This window comes from Emydura macquarii, unplaced genomic scaffold (genome assembly GCF_026122565.2).
Source record: "Emydura macquarii macquarii isolate MOO-44397 ecotype Brisbane River unplaced genomic scaffold, CSIRO-AGI_Emac_v2 contig_1876, whole genome shotgun sequence".
NCBI lineage: Eukaryota > Metazoa > Chordata > Testudines > Chelidae > Emydura > Emydura macquarii.
Genome location: NW_027132013.1, coordinates 1,789,499 through 1,809,511, shown reverse-complemented (window position 1 = coordinate 1,809,511; position 20,013 = coordinate 1,789,499). Strand labels below are relative to the sequence as shown.

Sequence of the window (20,013 nt, the reverse complement as noted above, 5' to 3'; positions counted from 1 at the left end):
CTTTTCTACAGCGACCCACATCTTGATAGGAACACTTTGCCTAAGAAGGGACTCAGGTATTGGTGTTTCCGCATAGTATAACAGCTTTTGTTGTGGTTTTCGAGCTTTGCTTTGTGTTTCTGTTGTGGCTGTTCGTGGTGGTCTCTGCTTTTGCAGGGGGTGGCAGCAATCTTTCTTTCTATTAAACTCCTCAAAGAAGGCCCTTTTCCAACATGCTTCTTTTCTTCATCCAGTGGCTTCACTGCTTGAGCAGGAACTGTGGCATTTGCTGGCTGAATTGCTGAAAAGCATCTCATAAACCATCACTGGGGCTTGATTTGAAAGCAATAATTGGCAGCTTTTATGGCTAGTGCACTAAACTAGGTGAATTCATTTTCACAAGGCAGCTCCTGGAACCCTGTTGATTTATTTAAGGAAAAATTGATTTACTACATCTTAATGAATTTCTTAGGATGAGATTGAAAAAAATCACTTAAAATGGTACTTGCTTCAGAATACATAATGGATCTCTAGAGAGACAATTTGTAGCCTGATAGAAAAAAATATACAACTTGACTAACATTTGGCAAATGGCTGTTCCTGATGCACCATTGATATGCAGGAGGTATTGAAATCTAGAAAAATAGCACTGAAAAACATTTTCCTCCCTTAGTAAATGGAAGCAATTCTAGTGAAATTATTAACTTTAAGGCAACAAATTAAATGCTTTAAGTCAGTGTTACAGAATTCACAAAAAATATCTGACCATCTTAAAACATTTAAACTTCAGACTTGCTTTATGCTGCTTTTAGGATCACTGAACCGATAGCTTCAAATGGCAGCTGCAATTTATTCTGCAGTGTAAACACATTGTTCTTTGCATCTTTACCGCACTGAGCTGGGTGCTAAAAGCATTTCATAAAATGGAATTTTTGTATAAAACGTTTCCGTGGCTGTCAGATGTGTATCTAGTTAATAAAAACTATCTTTTAAGAAACATTTGAGTGCTGAAGGGGTAGGTATTAATTTTTTATTACTGCTTCTATTTTAAATAGGTGTTAAAGTAAAGTGACTATTAAAGGTCCTAGTCCTACAAAATCATATGCATGTGCATAACTTTAAAGATATGAGTAATCCTAAATCAGGGACTATAACTATAGGACTAAGGCCTCAGGCATAAGAAAAGAATATACTCTTTAAAAACTTTTTTGGCCAAAGTCTTACAATGTTCATTGTTGTTCTTAATTGACAAATGACATCTTAACTATATTAATTCAGTCTGGTCACCTGTAAACCTAAACCTACGTTAGATGTTAAATAGAACTTCAAATTAATATGGGTTAGTTTGACTGAATTTTTTTTAATTTGGAGCCAAACTTCTTTATAAAGAGATTAATTCCCCAAAGATATTAACTTTCTGAAAGCGGATGACATACTTTAACAGAGATACAGAAACCCATAAGTAAAATTCCATTGAGCTTAACTGGGTGCTATTTTTAAGATAAAAAAGACAATAACAGTATGGCTATTTTTGGACAAATTTACTCTTTGAGTAAAAACAAATCTAACTGTTATTTATAAGTAATTAGAACTAATGCAGGTATGGCTATTTTGACTCTTTTAAAAAAAGAATTAAAAGTATCTTGCCAATTGTCATCTGTGCCTGTTTGGCACATTTTATGACAATCTATTTATATTTAAGAAAATGCTTCTATTACAGTCTTTCAGACTGACATAATTATTATTACAGTTATTAGTTGTATAGCACCCAGAGTGGACTCGTTACTTTTAACAGAGGTATAAGATCAGGGAGAGAAACCCTGGCCTGATTAATATCACTGGGAGTTTTGTTATTGACTTCAATGTAGCCAAGATTTCAACCCAGGTCCTTGTCCTGAAGAGAAGGGTAAACACACGTCTCTTTCAGAATGATGTAATACTGTGAATTCTGAACAAATGTGATATATTTCCAGGGGTCTATGAATGAATATAAATCATTGCAATACACCTATCTTTTAATGGCTACAATGATCTGATTCTGATTATAGTATGTCAAAGAGCCATGCTAAGGTACTTCACAGGTGAACTGAGATGTTCAAATAATGATAAAATTGTGGTATAAACTAAAAGAAGCAAAGAAATTCCAGAGAAAGGTGCTGATCCTGCAAACACTGACTTATGTGCTTAACTGTAAGCATATGTGTTTGCCAGATCAGACCTTAGAGCTCCTTCCCTTGTACGTAACCTACTGCAGAATCTGTAGTAAAAAATGCACTTTTTGAACTCCAGTTGAATGAGTTAGGGTTGGGACAAGACAGAATTATATACCTTTTATATCACTTAATTCTTAAATTTTATCTGTAGATTTTTTTCCCAAATTATATTTCTTTCAAGTAAATTTTAAGATGTTTTGAAGTAATTTCTGGTTTTGCAGGTACACCCCTTCATCCCAGCTTCGTAGTCAAGAGGATGCAAAAGAATGGCTACGTTCACATTCGGCAGGAGGCCTTCAGGACACTGCTGTCAGTTCTCCATTTTCCTCTGGCTCCAGCATAACATCACCCTCTGGAACGAGATTCAACTTCTCCCAGCTTGGTGAGTAATTAAGTGTTATGATAATGAGTGTAACATTATGTGACAGGGTGTATCGGCCTTCGCAGCTCCCTACAGGAGGCTGTGCAGTCCTACTTCACCTCATTCCAGGAAAGGAGCAGTGAAGATGCCTGGAGAGGCCCCATGGAAGCAGCCAGTCAGAGCCCAGAAGGCTCAGATAAAAGGGCTGCAGGGCCTTAGCGGGTCAGTTTCTGGCTGGGACGAGAGGGGCATGAAAGGGTGCTCCTCTCTGACCAAAGGAACTTGAGGGACAATCCGAAAGTGGTTTTGGTTGCATTTGCTTAAGCTGGGAGAGAGGATCTGAGAACTTTAACCCTAAGATACAGTGTGAAGATAAGGTGGGAAGAGACTCAGGGAAATAGCAGCAGAGCATTGCAGTAAGCAGTATGTGGCTGCTCTTTATAGGGTCCCTGGGTTGGAACCCAAAATAGTGGGCTGGCCTGGGTTCCCCTATCGGCCACCGGAAAAGTTGTGTAAATTCCTAGAAGTGGACAAGGCTTATTGGGAAGCCAAGGCGAAGGGCTGAATTTAAAGGGCCCAGAGCGTGTGCTGAAGAACCTGGTGAGGATAGATAGACAGGTTTTGTTGGACTCTATTCTACCCTGGAAGGGATTCAGTTTGACTAAGTGAGCTGGCCAGAGGGTGGAGCCACTGAAGGAGCAAGAGGTGCCCCCTGTTACATATATTATCTATTTTGAAAGTAGTGAATTGAACAATATACCTTTCTCCTCACAGGCCCAAAATGCCCTACCTAGCTCTGGGTACTGCAAGCTATCATCTGGTATCAGTTCAGGAACTATTTATCTTGAAAGTGATAAGATAAGCCCTTGGTGCTGACCAGTCAGCACTGTTCTGTGGTGTGATCAAAAGAGGTATATCTGAATTGACTCTATTTAAAATGGTGCTGTGCATGTTAGTAAATGCCCTACTTTAGCTGTTCACGGGCCTAAACCACTACTAAATTTGGAAGCACCGCAACTTTCCTAGTACTTAGATCTACCTCGTCTTTAAACTCCAAGCATATTAACAAACGTGATCATCTAAGCATTTGAGTATCTTTTATCATTGCATAGACTATTCAGTCAGCTTGTTATGAAACCAGGCAAAGTTTTATCCAACACAATCACAGACAAGCCAGTGGAATTTTAAGATGGAAACTTTACCATCCCTTCATTTGGTAACTTGGATTAAAATAAACACATTTTTAAATGAAAGAAATGTTAAAGTTGCTTAGAAGAAGCTATAAAATTCTGCTAGCTTTAATTAAATGTACTAGCATATGAAACAAAGTAAGTTAAAGTTCCAATAGTCTTGTAATTCTATCTAGTAATAGACTTGATAGCTTTCATTTTGAAAGCAATTGCACAGTAATTCACTGTTCACTTAGGGCCCAGTTTAGATATTTAAATCAGTACTTAATCAGTACTCAAGTTGGAACCTCTGAAACAGAGGGATTTCAAAATATTTTATATAAGAAAAAATGTTATTATTTATAACATTTTATTGTCTTTAAAGAGACATACACAATATATAAGAGTTTTTATCATCATCACTGCTCAGTTACTGATTTTTATGGGCACTTACTGCCACTTGAACTCTTATCTGACACTATTTTAAACAGTTTATTTTTCTGTGTAAGTATCATTTATTGTGTGAGGTAAGCTTTCCGTGTGCTGTATGGACAGTTGGCTGTAGAGATCCTGTTATCACAGACACATCTGTCTTCTGGTGCACCAGTTTAAAATATCTCTTAATTACCTTTGCAGTTTATATTGATGTGAAAAATATAAATCCTACTAGGTAACACACACACACATATATATATATATATATATATATATATATATATAAAATGTACTCTAGACAAAGGCTGTATCTCAGACCATCCTTAAGTTTTTAGTTTTTGTGTTGTTAATTTTTTTTAAAAAATCTCAATCTATATGCTAGAAAGATAAAGCAATAATATGCAAAAAAAAGTTAAACCTATGCATGTGAGCTATCTGCATCCTAGTATTTATGTAACAGTTTTGTTATGTGACTTGTAGAAACTTGCGTGGTCACTTATTTCCAGTGCAATTTTGAGCTGAAGCAAAAATGTCCTAAAGCAACAATTTGAGTGCACTGAAAGAAACAAGCTATAAACCTATCCAAAATAGTTTTAGTCAAATCAACACCTAAAACAAAATTCCAGATAAATAGACAGGATAACTTCCTAAAGTGTCAGCAGCAAAAATAGCGCCATCAGGAACCTGGAATTATATCAGGCAAAAACATTGGCTAAGAAAGTAAGAAATGTTGGGGCTGTTAGCTACTTTTTGAATTTATATGAAGATAGTTAACTTTATCTTCAAATAGAAGAGCAAGGTGATTGATTTGGGCTTCGTCCTTTGGGACATTTTTGGGCTCAAGAGATGCCCTGCAATGGAAGTAAACTTCCACTGACTTCAGTAGCAAGTGCTGGCATGCAGATCAAATCAAGGTCAAATCCTTTTAGACACAGGTGTAATTATAACTATCTTCACAGAAAAAAGAAACTGACTTTTTGTAAAGGAAATATGAACCATATCTGTGATGATAAATGAGCCCAAGATACCTAGAGAACAAAATACCAGACATGAAAGCTGTGAAATCAATACACCAGGAAGAGATAGGACGCAGTAGTCCAATCTTGAGCTTGACGCCTCACCAGTTGATGGTGTTCAGCTAGAGAAACAAGTGAATGGTAATGTCTAATGGAACATCAGACTGCTGGATGGCAAATTTGGCTGATGTCATCAATTTTCTTCACAAAATGACTGATTAATAATAAAGAACAAGCATAATTTAGCACATGCACACACACACAAAATCCAGAAAAAAGGTGGTTCTGAATATAGAATATATGTATTCTAAACAACATTGAAGGACAACAATGGTCCTCATGGGGTATTTGAGGCAGGGGTAATACTTGTACGAAGCCCTTTGATCTATATGTTCTGAATAGGTGTATGTGTGAGTGTGTATATATATATATATATATATCACTCAATTGTAATTTATCGAGATCCCTTTCTGGAAAACAACAATTGAGAAGTACAGTAGCATTAGGAAACTAAAGTTCTTTGAATTTGTAGCTACTCTTAAATCCGTATGAAAATGTCAGTCTTTCTTAGAGCTTTGAAGCAAATACTTCACAAATTATGCTCTTTATGCAAAAGATAATTGAAATTAGTTTGGGTTCTTTATTCCAGTTGGAGAGAGAACTATTCCAAAAGAGTTTAGAATAGTTTATGCCTATGAGGTGATATTGACTTGACTGAGCTTACCAGTGAAAACATAAAGACTCAAAGGCCTGTGTTGAAGCTGACCTTTTTATTTTTAGCATAGTTTATATAGCTCTTGTATGAATCCACTGTGTTTTAGGAAGGAAATTAAATCGAGGAGATACGCAGGCAGAAATTTATATCTGATTATAAGAAATCAATCTTTTTTTGGTAGCTGCACAAGAAATAGATTTGTGAAATTCCTGTACTACTATATATTCCTTACTTTTTAGCAAGCCCTACTACTGCAGTCCAGATGAGCTTGTCAAATCCAACCATGCTACGGACACACAGCCTTTCCAATGCAGATGGTCCTTATGATCCTTACAGTGACACCCGCTTCCGGAATAGCTCAATGTCACTAGATGAGAAGAGCAGAACTATGAGCCGTTCTGGGTCATTCCGTGATGGCTTTGAAGAAGGTAAATCAAGCTTGTGAAGGCACTCTTAATGAGCAGGAAACCGTTTCCACTGACATCATTGGAAAAAGAAATAGAATCAGGCCCATAATCCTACCAATTAAATGATTAAAAATTGAATTTTAAAGAAAGATTGAATGTTTTGTTGTACCAGTTTTGAAAATGGAGAAGAAAAGGTATGTAAGGTAGTATCCAAAGTCCATTAACATTAATGGAAAGACTTCCATTGATTTCAATGGGTTTTGGATCAGGCTCCTAAAATGCAAGAAAAGAAAGACAAGCAAATAAGAAGGACTTTGCTGATTTCTGTAAATGCAGGAATATTGTCCAGCTTGTGTGTAAGATTGAAATTTAACTAGAAGCATTGGTAGATGCAAAAGAACAGCATATTTTAATGGAAGAATTTCAAACAAGGTATTTTCTTCAGGGTGCATTTTGAGTCTCAGCTTAAACAGTTAAATCAATGATAGGCTAATACGATTTTCTTTTTTGTCCCCTTTCCATAAACCTACCTCTCAGAGCCAACCAGTTTGTGTGTTTACTTTATTTCATATTAACATTCAGAACTATGATACAGAAGATTTATGACAGGTATGCAATAAGAAGTGTTAAAATTTTAAGAGTATAAGAAAAATGGAATGCATACGGTTAATCTATTCAAAATATTTTGCCATAACAAGATTAGTATTGGACCAAAAGTGGTGTAACTTAATATACAGGTTGAAAGAGAGAAACTGACTATTAGTATTGCAATTTCTTGAAATGCAAGCATGTTAATCTTCTAAGAGGTTACAATTAAATTCTAGGCATTTTCTATTGTTAAATTTGACTTTTCAGGATGGATTATGTTGCTAATGTGGGGATATGGTAGCATGGAGTTTATATTTATGCTAATATCCTTTGGTATCAGCTCCCAGTATCCCAAAGCCCTTCCCTCTTGAATGAAACAGCCACCGAAAACCTTTACAAAATAAATTTCAGTTTCCTGGGCTGATTGCCCTTTCTACCTCCAAGTTTTGCTGTGAGAGAGTACAATACAACCCTAGGTCACTGAGGTGGTACACACAATCCCAAATGGTGAAATTCTGGCTCCACTGAAGTCAGTGGGAGGTTTTTTTTTAGTAGGGCCAGGATTTCACTATAAGTATTGATGAGGACTGGTTAGACCAAATTCTACTCTGGATTTATACTAGGGTTACTCCATTGACTTCAGTTACTTACTCCATAGTTAACAACCTTGTAACCAAGCTGAATTTGGCTTCTAACCTTGTATTTTGTTTCTATTATTAATTTTTGTCCCAGTCTTTGGGTCTTTCAACATGTACCTTGTTGGTTAACCTGAATGAAACACGTGTAAAGACAGTGAATTAAGGTCCTAATGATATCCCCATTCAACACTCATTACTACATTCCTCCTCAGGCAAAAAATCCATCAGCCTCAAGATAAATTATGCCTCAGTAAGAAGCAGTGAGTGGGTCCCAAAGAGCCTAATTGTGCTTTCAGTGAGACCTTTAGTCTGAAGATGGAAATATAGCCAGTACACACACATTCTCAGTCGACATGCTAAAATTCGTTATCTTTGTAAGTGCTGAATAACTGCTGCCTCTTTGAAATGGATTTCTTTTTTTAGTAGGGCCACCCTGGGGTCAAATTCTGTCCTCAGATACAGTGATTATCTCCCACTGGCTTCAAGTCAGTCAGTCAGAAGGCCTAATGGATTGAATGTTGTTGTTTTATATGAAAGATGATTTGAGTTATAGGAGCCAAATGATTTTTTCCTGTGTGAAGGCATTTTATACAACTCTTTCCTTTGTGCAACAGTTTCAATTTACCTCTTGATACTTCTGCAAAGATTTGTCTTACAATAATACATTTATGATGGATCATGAAATTTGGTTTACATTATTATGAAAATCCGTGCTCAGTAGGTGTATAATCTGCAGTGAATGCTCTGTATATGATTCCACTATATGCTTGCTGTATTGCAAACGCATATGCCATTTGTTTATTTTATCTTTCCTTTAGTGCATGGATCCTCTCTCTCCTTGGTGTCCAGTACATCATCTATTTATTCAACGGTGAGTGTCGTGAAATTTAACCTTCAGCAGCCTGCTGAGAAATGTAATATTTAATATTATTTTGTAGTTGTATAACTTTTTAAATAAAACAAGTTAATTGATTGGACCAAGTGCATTAATTGCTTTTGCCGTTTAAAGAGGATGGATCTTTGCATGTAAACATAAATTATGTATGCTAGCTATGTAAGGTATTTTTTATGTTCCCAAAAAAGCGTTCATGGGTATTTTTCACAATACTCATGTTAGCCTGTTAGACCCTAATGGCCCAGAAGCAGCAAGTGTCTCTTGAATCACTGATCTGCAACCATGCTAAGGAGGTCTTGTTACAAAGGACTGTGATCCTGGCCTTTTGTTCTGACTGCACCCACAATGACTCAGTAGATAAAGCCATTTCAGTCTGGTAGTTCAGTGATCTGCTAATTAAGAAGTCTCTAAGAAAATCTTAATGCAATGGATTTTAATGATTGCAGAGGAGCCATAACTTCTCATCTTGCCAAGAATTTTTGTTTTAAAAGTGCCTTAATTCTATATTCAATTAATAATCTAACATTGAAAGAAGATGTACTGGTGTTTTGGGGCAAATAATATAATTATAGTGTATTTTAAAGTGTATTATATTTCCTTCTAATACTTTCACAAAAGCATCCTACTTCAGAATATGTAACATTAAAGTTTACTAAAGGAAAATATATCTGAATAATAGCTGAATATCTGAATTGACACTCAGCCTTTTAAAAACAATGGACAACAGTGGAATCCTGTATTTGTGTTAATAGAGGATGACATTACAAATTGGTATGAAAGTATGATAAACCACATGCCTACCATGCATCCATATTTGAAACAAACCTATACTTAATAACGATATCTTTAAGGCCCTGGTCCTGTAATTTTTATTCAAGCAAGTGGTTCCTTTCAAATCCACGATACTAACTACATGAAAGAGTTGCAGGATCAGGCCATAAAACAGAGAACCTGTTATCTTTGGTTAAAAAAGAAACTGTAGCTACATCACCTCAGACTGTAATCCAATTGCATGAAATTAGAATTCACAAAGGACTAGATTGTAGAGCCCCTACTCAGATTGGTGAACATTTACTCATGCAACTAGTCCCATTGAAGGCAAGGACACTGCATAGGTAAGTGCTCACTATGTGAATAAGCCCTCCACATTTTCTTCCAAAAGTAATTATGGTCACAATGAATGGTGTGTACATGTAGGATGTTATTTAAAATATATTATTCTAAACACTGACTATAATAGGCTTGGGGAGGATTAGGATATTAGAAGTTTTAGGGTATCACAATTTCTGTTAGTAAATTTCATTTCAGAGAAGGACCTGATCCTTCTCTGATTTACTTGGACATGAATCAGGAGCACCAATGTAAATGAGAGGAGAATTAGGCCTAGTAAATTACAAAATCACATTTCATTATGTTCATGAAGAGAAACTTGAGTCCAGTTTAGTGATTACTGATATTAACTTCTCTTGCAACCAACAAATTATTTTTCCAGCTGCCTGTTTGACTGTTAGTGGACTGTGTGTGTGGAAGGGGTAGCAGGGAGACCTTGATAATGAATGACTGAAAATGTCACCTTTCAACCTACCTTGCCTAGAGCAATCAAACTGTACAAACTCACAACAGATAACCAGTGGGATGGATAACAAACAGCTTCAGTCCAGTCCAGTCCCTTAACCACTAAACTACCCTTAGGATTAGCATCCCTTCACTTGTAGTCCTCCGTAAGTAGTAGTGAATAGCTATGCTGTCCAGAGAAGGGGTAATTCCATCCTTGCTCCTAGCAGGATAAGATTAGCAATCTGCTACTGGTTCTGACTAGTAGTAGATTACTTAGCGCTGCCACTGTTCCAGCACTGGCTGGCCACAGAGGGGAGCAGAGCCAAAGCTCCACACAATCCCTGTCCAGTTGCATAAAGAAGAGGAATACTGGGCATGCAGTCTAAGTTCTCTCCTCTTGTGCCTCCAGCTGGGGATGTTGGGCATCTACTCCAGAGTGAGTATAGGGAGTCTTCTTCCATGATCAGCCATGTAGGACCAGGCCACAACCTGGCCCTTATTGAGCACTCAGCACCATAGCTGCTTGGAGAGACCCTGTGAAGTAGATATAATCATGGGGAACTATTTCTCTTTTCAGCATTATTGAAGTAGCCCAAAAACCCCAAGCATTTAGAACATGCAAAATCTATTGAAGTGAATTGATCAGGCCTTTCTGTGGCATGGAGTGTTTAAAGCCACAGAAAGTAGTGCAGGCAAATGAGGTTTAGGTTCCCACACTATACCTACCTCTTCCAGGGTTTTAAATGTTAGCCTTTATCATATATTTTCATTAGATGCAGTCAGAACCTGTGGCTAAACAGCATAATATTAAGACACCACTTCAAAATATTCACAATGAAATTTTAAAACTCAGAAAAATAAGGTATTCATATATTTGTTTCTATTTCATCAGTTTGGTCTACATTCAAACAAAACAACCAAGGCTTTGAATTTTTTCCATTTTCTTTCCAGTAAAACTTCAAAATTTTCAGAATTTCAAAATCCAAAAATTCAGTGTTACAGAGATCAATTTTTACAACACAACACCATTTTTGTCAACATTTGATGAAATATGAAACTTTGGAGCAACTAATTGTAAATACTCATTTTGGTAAAATTTCCAGAAACATATTAACTATCTATATAGCCCTAATAGAGGACTAGTCCTTTTTTTTTAGTTGACATAACTAAACAGAGCCAAACAATTTCAGAAATACAGAACTAAGGTTATTGATTTAGGTTGATATAATGTAAAGTTGATAGTGGTAGCCAGTGGAATTATAAAGTTGCCAGCATACATAGGTATTTGCAGAATCAATAAGGAATAAATAAGGACTCATATTTGATGTTTTACATGAAACAAATTTGACATATGCTAGTAATGAACTATTGTAAGTTCCTCATAAATTTTTTTCCTGATTTTTTTGTTGCAGCCTGAAGAAAAATGCCAATCAGAGGTAAGGAGCAATATGGGTTTTGTAAACACAAACTTTCAATCTAGACACTTTGCATGAGTGTCTTACTCCTCTAATTCTGTAGATTATGGTGCAATAAGGTAATCTTTTAAATAAATATTTAGATTCGCAAGCTACGAAGGGAGTTGGATGCATCCCAGGAGAAGGTGTCAGCTCTAACAACTCAGTTGACTGCCAATGTGAGTACAATTCAGAAAAATGGAGGCTGATAGAAGTTATGTAGTGCACAAATCACCACCCCAGCTTTCCTAGTTAGCAAAAAGATCACTGGTCTGTAATAATTGATTCAGGTCACATATTTGTATTACAAAAAATACATTATGGGTCATTCTGAAGACAAAAAGCCTTCCATCCTTGTGTTCAATTGTTTGTTTTAAAACCCGCACCCCCCCCTCCCCCCCCAATTGAATATGGTTGTACTGATTTGGCTGTTTCTTTTGTATATGTACAGCATGCAGGTGCCTAGGTTTGGTTAGTGCTGAGTTTCTTTGAAGACTCAGTCCTCTTCAGAAAAGTGGGTCTTGCATTCACATACATGTGTCATAAGAGGCAGAAGAGAATTACAGTGGGTGCAGATGAGAAATGGGAAACCTGATTGAAATGCATTGTTTTCCCATAGCATACAAACCATGCAACAATGTGGCTTGATGGTATGGGAAGACAAAACTGACACACAAAGGGAGCCCTGAGAACCAGTTTATGGTGGGGTCTAAGAAGCATAATGCATCTGATTCAAATCAGAGTATGCTGTGTTTTCACTTGTTTACCTTGAGGAATATTCACTGCCATGAAATGACATAACTATCTTCACGTGCTGTTTGGAACAAAGGATTGAAAACATAGGATACATTAGGGTTTTAATCCCCTTTGAGGCAACACTGTGTTTGACTATGCCTCAGTCAGAGGTGGCTGAAATTTGGTTAAAAAAAATCCTAGAAACTCAGTGGAGAAACAAGTCATTCCAATGTAAATAAGACAGAAATGAATAGTGACTGTTTTAAGATCATGCTTGAATTCTAGGATTATGGGACTGGGTAGACGTAAGAATTCACATTTACCAAAGAGGAAATCCTGGCAGTTAGTTCTTGAATGGGTGTCAATAGCAAATACACCAACATGAAAAATGGGTTTGACCTGAGTGGTGATATCCTCCACAAAGTGGAAAGCAAAACTAGAGCTAATGTGTGACAGTGTGTTGGCCATACATGATTTAATCTAATCTTCTGGCTGCAGGTATCATACTACTTCAATCAAGTTGAAAAAACAGAAAAGGGAGCCAACGGAATGGTTAACATATAGGTTAAGGAAAGAAAATTAAGGCTGCACTTAGCATTTTCCCACATTCCTGTACAATGTCTACAGAAAAGTTGGCTTTGCTTTCTTTAAATGTAGACCTGTTTTTTTACAGAGTTCCCTTAAGTTTGTTTTTTGCTGACAGACTATTCAAAAATGACCCAGTTTCTGCTCCTTACAACAAAGAACTTTACCAAACTACACAGCTGTTCATGTAAGATAGGCTCTATTTTGCACTCAAGGGGCCTGCTCTGCCTGCTGATTTGGAAGAGTAACCTCTTCAGACTGTAGAGAAGAAGTGTTCTCTCCAGGGCAGCAATTACTTCCCTTCTTTGTCTATATTAAGACGCCTTTCAGCATCCTTGCAACTATTCCCCCTTCAAGGAGGAGGAACTGCTCTTTCCAGAAACTTCTAGCCCCAAAACATTTCTGCCTGGGGGTGCCATTGTCAGAACAGACTGTCCTGCATCTTGACACTCCATTTGCTTTTGTATAAAATTAGCAACATTTACTACTTCCTTTTTTCCATTTCATTTTCTCCAGAGTGAATTTAGCACTGCTGTAATGTGCTGAGTCCCTCACAGCTCTGAGGACTGGAGTCCCTTATTTATCCACAAAACAGTACAGCTGGGTGACTGGCAGTCCAGCCTTCCACAGACTGCCCTGCCAATGTTCCTCATCCTGAACCTGGGGTGGACCACCTCTTTCTGTAAAAGGGCACTTTATTTCCTGTGGCCACTTTGCTGAGACTACCATCACGGGTGTTAGTTGGGGTGATAATTTTGTAGAAAGGGCTTATTTTCACTAGAAAGTGAACCAATGCCCACCAACTTATTTCCTATAGCCCAGAGGGTTGCCAGTTTTAGTTGGACGTGTTCATCACATGACTTAATCTTTAATTAAAGATTAACCTTTAATTCCTGGAGGCTCCAGAACAATCCTGGGTTGGCAACCCTACCCACTGAACAATTACCAGATAGTAACCACTTTCAGTCACTGTAGATGGTTACAAAAGGGCAACTGAAAAATTATATGCCCTGTATCCCATTACTTATCCTTTGATCCATGCAGTCCCATTCACCTTATTATTTTTTTTTCACTTTCTTAATGATTTTAAATGATATTCCTCATGGTTACTGAAAATAGCTTTCTCGTCCCCTCCCTCCAAGAGAAATTATTTAATCCAGTGTTTTTAAAATAAATATTTGGTTTTCTAACACATGTAGTGAGTACTTAACTTGTTTTATTTTCTGCCATTTTTCTCACAGTCTCAGCCTTGTTTATTTTCATAGGGGCTGAGGGGAGTGACAGCCACATATATCCTCATGTTATTGTACTGTTCATGTTTGTTTTCATTGCGAGTGTGAGAACAGTTATTTGGGATAAATTGGCTATGTGCTGATGAAGAACAAGTCTGGAATGGCTATATGAAAGGTTTTACCATCCTGTACATACATACATGAGAGAATGACCTTTTCTCTAGTGCAGTGTTTCTCAATTAAATTTGGCCACGGAACCCTTTTGAACTCGATAAATAATTGCGGAAACCCCCCCCCCCAAACTCTTAACAGTATTTTTACATATGGGGCTAAAAAAAAGTCGAAATAAGCAAATTATATAACAAATTTCAAACAACTGGGTCAGCATTTGTCACTTACATTTTCCTTACACTCGATACTCTCCGCCGAAAAATCCGGGACATCATCCCTTTTTCGGCAGCGTGGAGAACAGCTGCTCTCTGCGGCGGCGAACAGCTGATCGGCGATGCGGAGAACAGCTGATCGGCGGCGCGGAGAACAGCTGCTCTCTGCGGCGGAGAACACCAATTGAGAAACACTGCTCTAGTGGACAGATTTAAAATATGTATACAATTTGTACTTGCTCAGTGTATGTAATTATTTCTTATTTGAGAATAAAATATCATTAGTTTATTTTGATTATCGTAAGTTGTTGTGGCAAAGAATTGGCAAGTATATATTCAATATTATATATATTAAGGTGTGTCTGCACAGGGAGATATCTAGGATTAACTTCATGTGTGACACACTTATTCTGGAATAAGAGTGCCTTATTCCAAATTAGCTTAATCTAAGTAAATTATAATAATTTGGAATAAGGCACTCTTATTCCGGAATAAGAACATCAACAGATGGAGTTTATCAGGAATAGTTAATTCATTTTAAATTCACACCCTGCTTATTCTGGCATGGCATTGGGATTATTCTCTCTCATCAAGTTAATTCTTCCAATTCCAATCTCTTTCTTCTGGGCTGAGACTATGTATTAAATGTGATTTTTTTTCTTTGCAGATTGTAAGAATATTTAGTGTGTTACAGGTGGTATATTCTGTTGCCACTGCTCAGTGGGTTTTGTTTGTTTTTGTTTGTTTGTTTTTAATGAAAAGGATCAGAGAAAGGTTCAAACCAGACCTTTGGTGGCCATTCAGATACAGGTCTAAAACTCCAAACTTCATTACTCTGGCCCCTGTCATTATAATGACCTGCATAAAAAATCCAGATCTGAACACTACCAAAGTTCAGGGAATTTTGAATCAGAAGCTAAAAAAATAATACCTACTATATAAGTAGGGCAGGATATGGCAAGAAGGAAGATATTTAAAAAGAAAATGTAAGGTTATTGAGGGAATTGGGTCCTGAAAAATGGACAATGAGCAAAGTGTTAAGAATTCAGACTTGCTTTTCTTGAGCTAAACACTGCAATTTATTAAAAATAAAAGCCTCCTCATATAGTTCAAGTTAGAATTAAAACTGGTTTAAAATGGAAACTCCATCCTGTGAGACCTAAATTCTGCAGTTTATATCAAGGTGGATTATGTACCATCAGCCATTTTTGTGAAGACTCCTGGATAGAAATGTATAACAGAAATACATTTCTCTTCATTTAGCTTCAAGCAAGGAAACTGGACAAGTACCTCTCGTAGAATAGGTCTTCAGTGGTTACTGCTCCCAACTCCAGACATCATTTGAACAAAGAGAACAAAACTCTACTTCATAATAATCTGGGGTTTGCTAGGAAGTGAATGTTGAATTTATGGGTTGCAGATGTATGGCTGATAACCTTCATGCCTTCACTAATTTAAAGCAGCTTACTGTAAACAACTTTTTCCTCCCCACCCCTGCACCCATATAGTTTACACTTGTACAACTTCTGAAAATATGTGTTCTTCTCAATATATAGTCTAGTATTGTAACATGTTGCAGTCATTGGACAGAGTACTAACAACAAATATTATGTATGACTCTAGAGCAGCAGGATTTCCCTTGTTAAAGGAGGTTAATGGACCTGTGCATGAAGACCTGAAAATGAGGAAATTTGAAGGATGTTGCTTTATTTTCCATTAGCATCGGTTATTTTAATTTCAAGCCTGAACTATATTTTTAATATAATCAGTGTTGCATTCACAGTTCCCCGGGAAAAGGAAAACATGAAGAAAGACTGGCCTGAACACCAGGAATTCCTGGAATGATATTTAGTAAATGGATCTTCTTGTTCTCCTTTGGTGGGGTCTTCTTTCCATCAGCCTTAAAGTTCTGAAGAACTCTTTAGCTGAATTCAAAATGTCAGCAGTGCTAGCTTTTAGTAAACTGGCAACCCCTTTACATTGGGCTGGCCTCAACCATTATTCTTCTCTGCAGAAAAGGCATGATGGACCTGAACTGACTTGTAGTATTCTCCCTACTCGGCAGTAGGGAAAAAAACTCAGCCTCTGTTACTGAAATTAAGCCGCAGGCTAGTGAAGTTCAATCATGTTTTCTTGAGACAGTTATATTATTAATATTGCAGATGAATTATTGACTATCCTATGTAAGGAAAGGATTATTATCCAACTCAAGTTTAATATTTCTTACCAAGCGTTTCTGTGAGTTGATTAATTAGTTGCTTAGCAGTGTACTGCTTTTTATTTAACTTTGTAGATTTTCTAGTAAAATATTAATAGAGATCTAAAATATTAAGCCCTATACAGTGATTCTAATATTCTACATAGTTAGTAGTATAGAAGTGAAAAAAATCCTGGTAATGAACTTTTGCTTTAGACTATTTGCTTGTAAAATTCCACAGTGCCTTGTTACTTTTAGTGTCTGCAAGCCTGTCTGGGATAAGAGAGATTTTTTTAAACCCCTAAACTGTAAGTTTATAAATAGATTAATGAATAATTCAGTTGACAAAAGCTCTCTTTCTAGTGAGTTCTTCTTTTAAGGTAAGGGTAGCACATCAATGTGTGATAGCATTTTTGCAGCTCGATTTAAAAGCAGCTGTGAAAAATGCCTTTGTGTGTTACAAATTGAAGCTTGAACTACATTTTAACAATTTTTAAAGATAATGGCAGGTCAAGCAGAAGTCAGCAGCAGCGATGTGCAGTCACTAGCATTTGCCAGTAAACTCAACCATTGCCTTCCTCCTTCAAAAGCTTGTAATTGTCACAGTTGTATCTATGCACTAAATATTTATGAGAAACTAACATGGTATAGAATCACAGAAATGGAGGTCTGTAAGGAACCTTGACAGGTCATCTAGTCATCCCCTGTGCTGAGGCAAGACCATGTATACCTAGACCATTCCTGACAGCTGATTGTTTAACCTGTTCTTAAAATCCTCCAGTGACAGGCATTCAACAAACTCCCTTGGAAGGATATTCTAGTGTTGAACCATGCTTTGAGTTAGAACGTTTTTCCTAAAATCTAATCTATATCTCCCTTGCTGCAGATTAAGCCCATTACTTCTTATCCTACTTCAGTGGACATGGAGAACAATTGATCACCATTGCTCTTAATAACAGCCTTTAACATATTTGAAGATTCTTATCAGGTCCCCCCCCTCAGTCATCTTCTCTCATGACTAAATATATCTGATTTTTTTAACCCTTCCTCCTACCTCATGTTTTCTAAACCTTATTTTTGCTGCTCTCCTTTGGACACTCTCCAATTTGTCAACATCTTTCTTAAAATGTAGAGCCCCAAACTGGAAACAGTACTCTGGCTAAGGCCTCACCAGTGCCAAGTAGAGTGGAATGATTACCTCCCGCTGTGACATTCCCCAGGGTACAATCTGGACTGATGAACAACTGTGTCCCCTCCAATTCTCTTTTACACAGCTTTGCTGTGAGAGCAACCCACTCCTGGCCTGCTCTCACACAGCTTCTAGCACAACGGTTCTCAACCCATGGCCTGTGATCCACTTGCGGCCCAGACAGCACACAGCTACGGCCGATGTGACATCCTCAGGGCCATACAGGTAGTATATAGTGTGGATGCGGCCCATGTAACACATAGAGAGCTGCATATATGACCCACAATGGTAAATAGGTTGAGAATCACTGCTCTAGCATGTAAACTACTCCCAGCAGAGTTATATGAGTGCTCTTAGCTAGCCACTCCTAAATTATATTGCAGAGTGACACCAGCAAATTCCCAGTGCCAGACTTTCCCATGAAAATGTGCATCTTATACTGCTCAGTATCTTCCTGGACAATAGAAGCTCAGATAAAATCCACTATTATGAATAGAAATTATAGAGAAAATGATATGCACAGACCTTGTTATTTCACATGAAGCTTCCCAAATACTTCAATCCAAACACACTGGCTTAGATAAAACAATAAAACAAGTTTATAAACTACAGAAAAATAGATTTTAAATGATTGCAAGTAATGAGGCATAAAAGTTGGAATTGGTTACAAAGAAATAAAAGGTAAAACACAAACTTATACCTAACTTATCAAGCTAAGTGAATTCAAAGCAAAAAGGTTTCTCTCAACCTATTCCTACAGCAGCCTTGCTGGATTCCTCCCCAGCCAGGACCTCACCCCCCTCCAGCTCAATAATGCTTTCTTTGTCTTTCAAACGTTGTTGATGCCATGAGTAGAGATGAGGGGAGAGAGGTGCTTTGGGACCTCTGTTCCTCATTTTTATATCTCTTCTTCCTCTTTGAGAATCATCTCCAGCTGGGGTTCAGGGGATAGTCAGTCTGTTTACATGGAAACCCCCAGCTGTTCCATTGCCAAGATGTAAATTTCTCACTAATATCCTTCTTCCTGCCAAAGAATGGCAGCTTAATCAGGTGATAGTCCATTTGATTGTGTTGACACCTGGCTGATGCGTCAGTTTGTCTTTTCTCTCTGCGTAACTTGTTTGAAGTTGTTTTCCCAGACATGAACATGTCTTATGAAGAATATTTTTATAACTTTACATACAATGTTCACACACACATTTTACCAGCACAGTAATGTTCAGCAGATTATGAGTTTTCAGTTGATACCTCACAAGGCATACTTTGTATAAAATCCATTCTAGTTTTGTAAAAAGGATGAGCGTAAGGGTACACGACCCTTCTGTTAATATATCTCTTTGTGGTATATGTCTTTTTTGCAGCTGTATCATATTGTTGACTCATATTCACTGTAACTTCCAGATCCTTTTCTGCAGTACTACTGCCTAGCCAGTTAATCCCTATTTTGTAGTGCATCTGATTTTTCCTTACTAAGTGTAATACTTTGCACTTGTCTTTTTGAATTTCATCTTGTTTATTTCAGACCAATTTTCCAATATATCAAGGTCATTTTGAATTCTAATCCTGTCCTCCAAAGTACTAGCAACCCCTCCCAGCTTGCTGTCATTTTCACATTTTATAAATAGACACTCCACCTCATTATCCAAGTCACTAATGAAAATATTGAGTTCTAATGGACCCAGGACAGATACCTGCAAGACCCTACTAGATACGGCCTTCCAATTTGACAGCAAACCATTGATAACCACTCTTTGAATATGGTTTGTAAACCAGTTCTGCAATTACTTTGTAGTAATTTAATCTAGACCTCATTTCCCTAGTTTGCTTACAAGAATGTGTCAAAAGCCATAAAATCAAGTTATAACATGTTTGCGAACTGTTGCTATTTGTGAAACCTGCAAATTTTGGTCATATTTTAAAATCCTGAAACTGACATATTTAAAATGTTTTGTGGAGTATTTAGTATTTTTGAATCATGTTTGAATCTTGCTGATTTTTCCAGCTGATTTTTAATGGCAATTCAGTAAAGGGAAGGTGCTATTGTTTCTGACTTTACCTGACACAGAATTAATTCATGTAGTTTGGGATATTTCATAGAGATAGTCACATCATCATTGTATGCCCTTTAGAGTTCCCATCATTACAGTTATGTACAATTGCTATATAACCACACCTCTATTATTTAATTCTGTTGTTTAAATGGGGGGTGGGCGTTGCTCCAGAGCCCTGGAGAGTCTTTCCCTCTGCATACGTACACACACGCTT

The 20,013-nt window shown here is 37.2% G+C and overlaps 1 protein-coding gene across 11 annotated transcripts in view; it reads left to right on the top strand.

The window, feature by feature from the left end:
• Window positions 1-20,013, top strand: part of NAV2 (neuron navigator 2) — a 333,333-nt gene that overhangs the window by 277,667 nt on the left and 35,653 nt on the right. For 9 of the 11 annotated variants that reach the window (XM_067558193.1, XM_067558197.1, XM_067558192.1 and 6 more), the window contains 6 exons: window positions 12-56; window positions 2,414-2,574; window positions 6,128-6,316; window positions 8,340-8,392; window positions 11,386-11,409; window positions 11,532-11,606. In XM_067558193.1, the coding sequence (XP_067414294.1) occupies window positions 12-56; window positions 2,414-2,574; window positions 6,128-6,316; window positions 8,340-8,392; window positions 11,386-11,409; window positions 11,532-11,606 (547 nt within the window). The remainder of the gene's footprint in view (window positions 1-11; window positions 57-2,413; window positions 2,575-6,127; window positions 6,317-8,339; window positions 8,393-11,385; window positions 11,410-11,531; window positions 11,607-20,013) is intronic. The other 2 variants (XM_067558196.1, XM_067558195.1) reach the window with 1 other exon arrangement.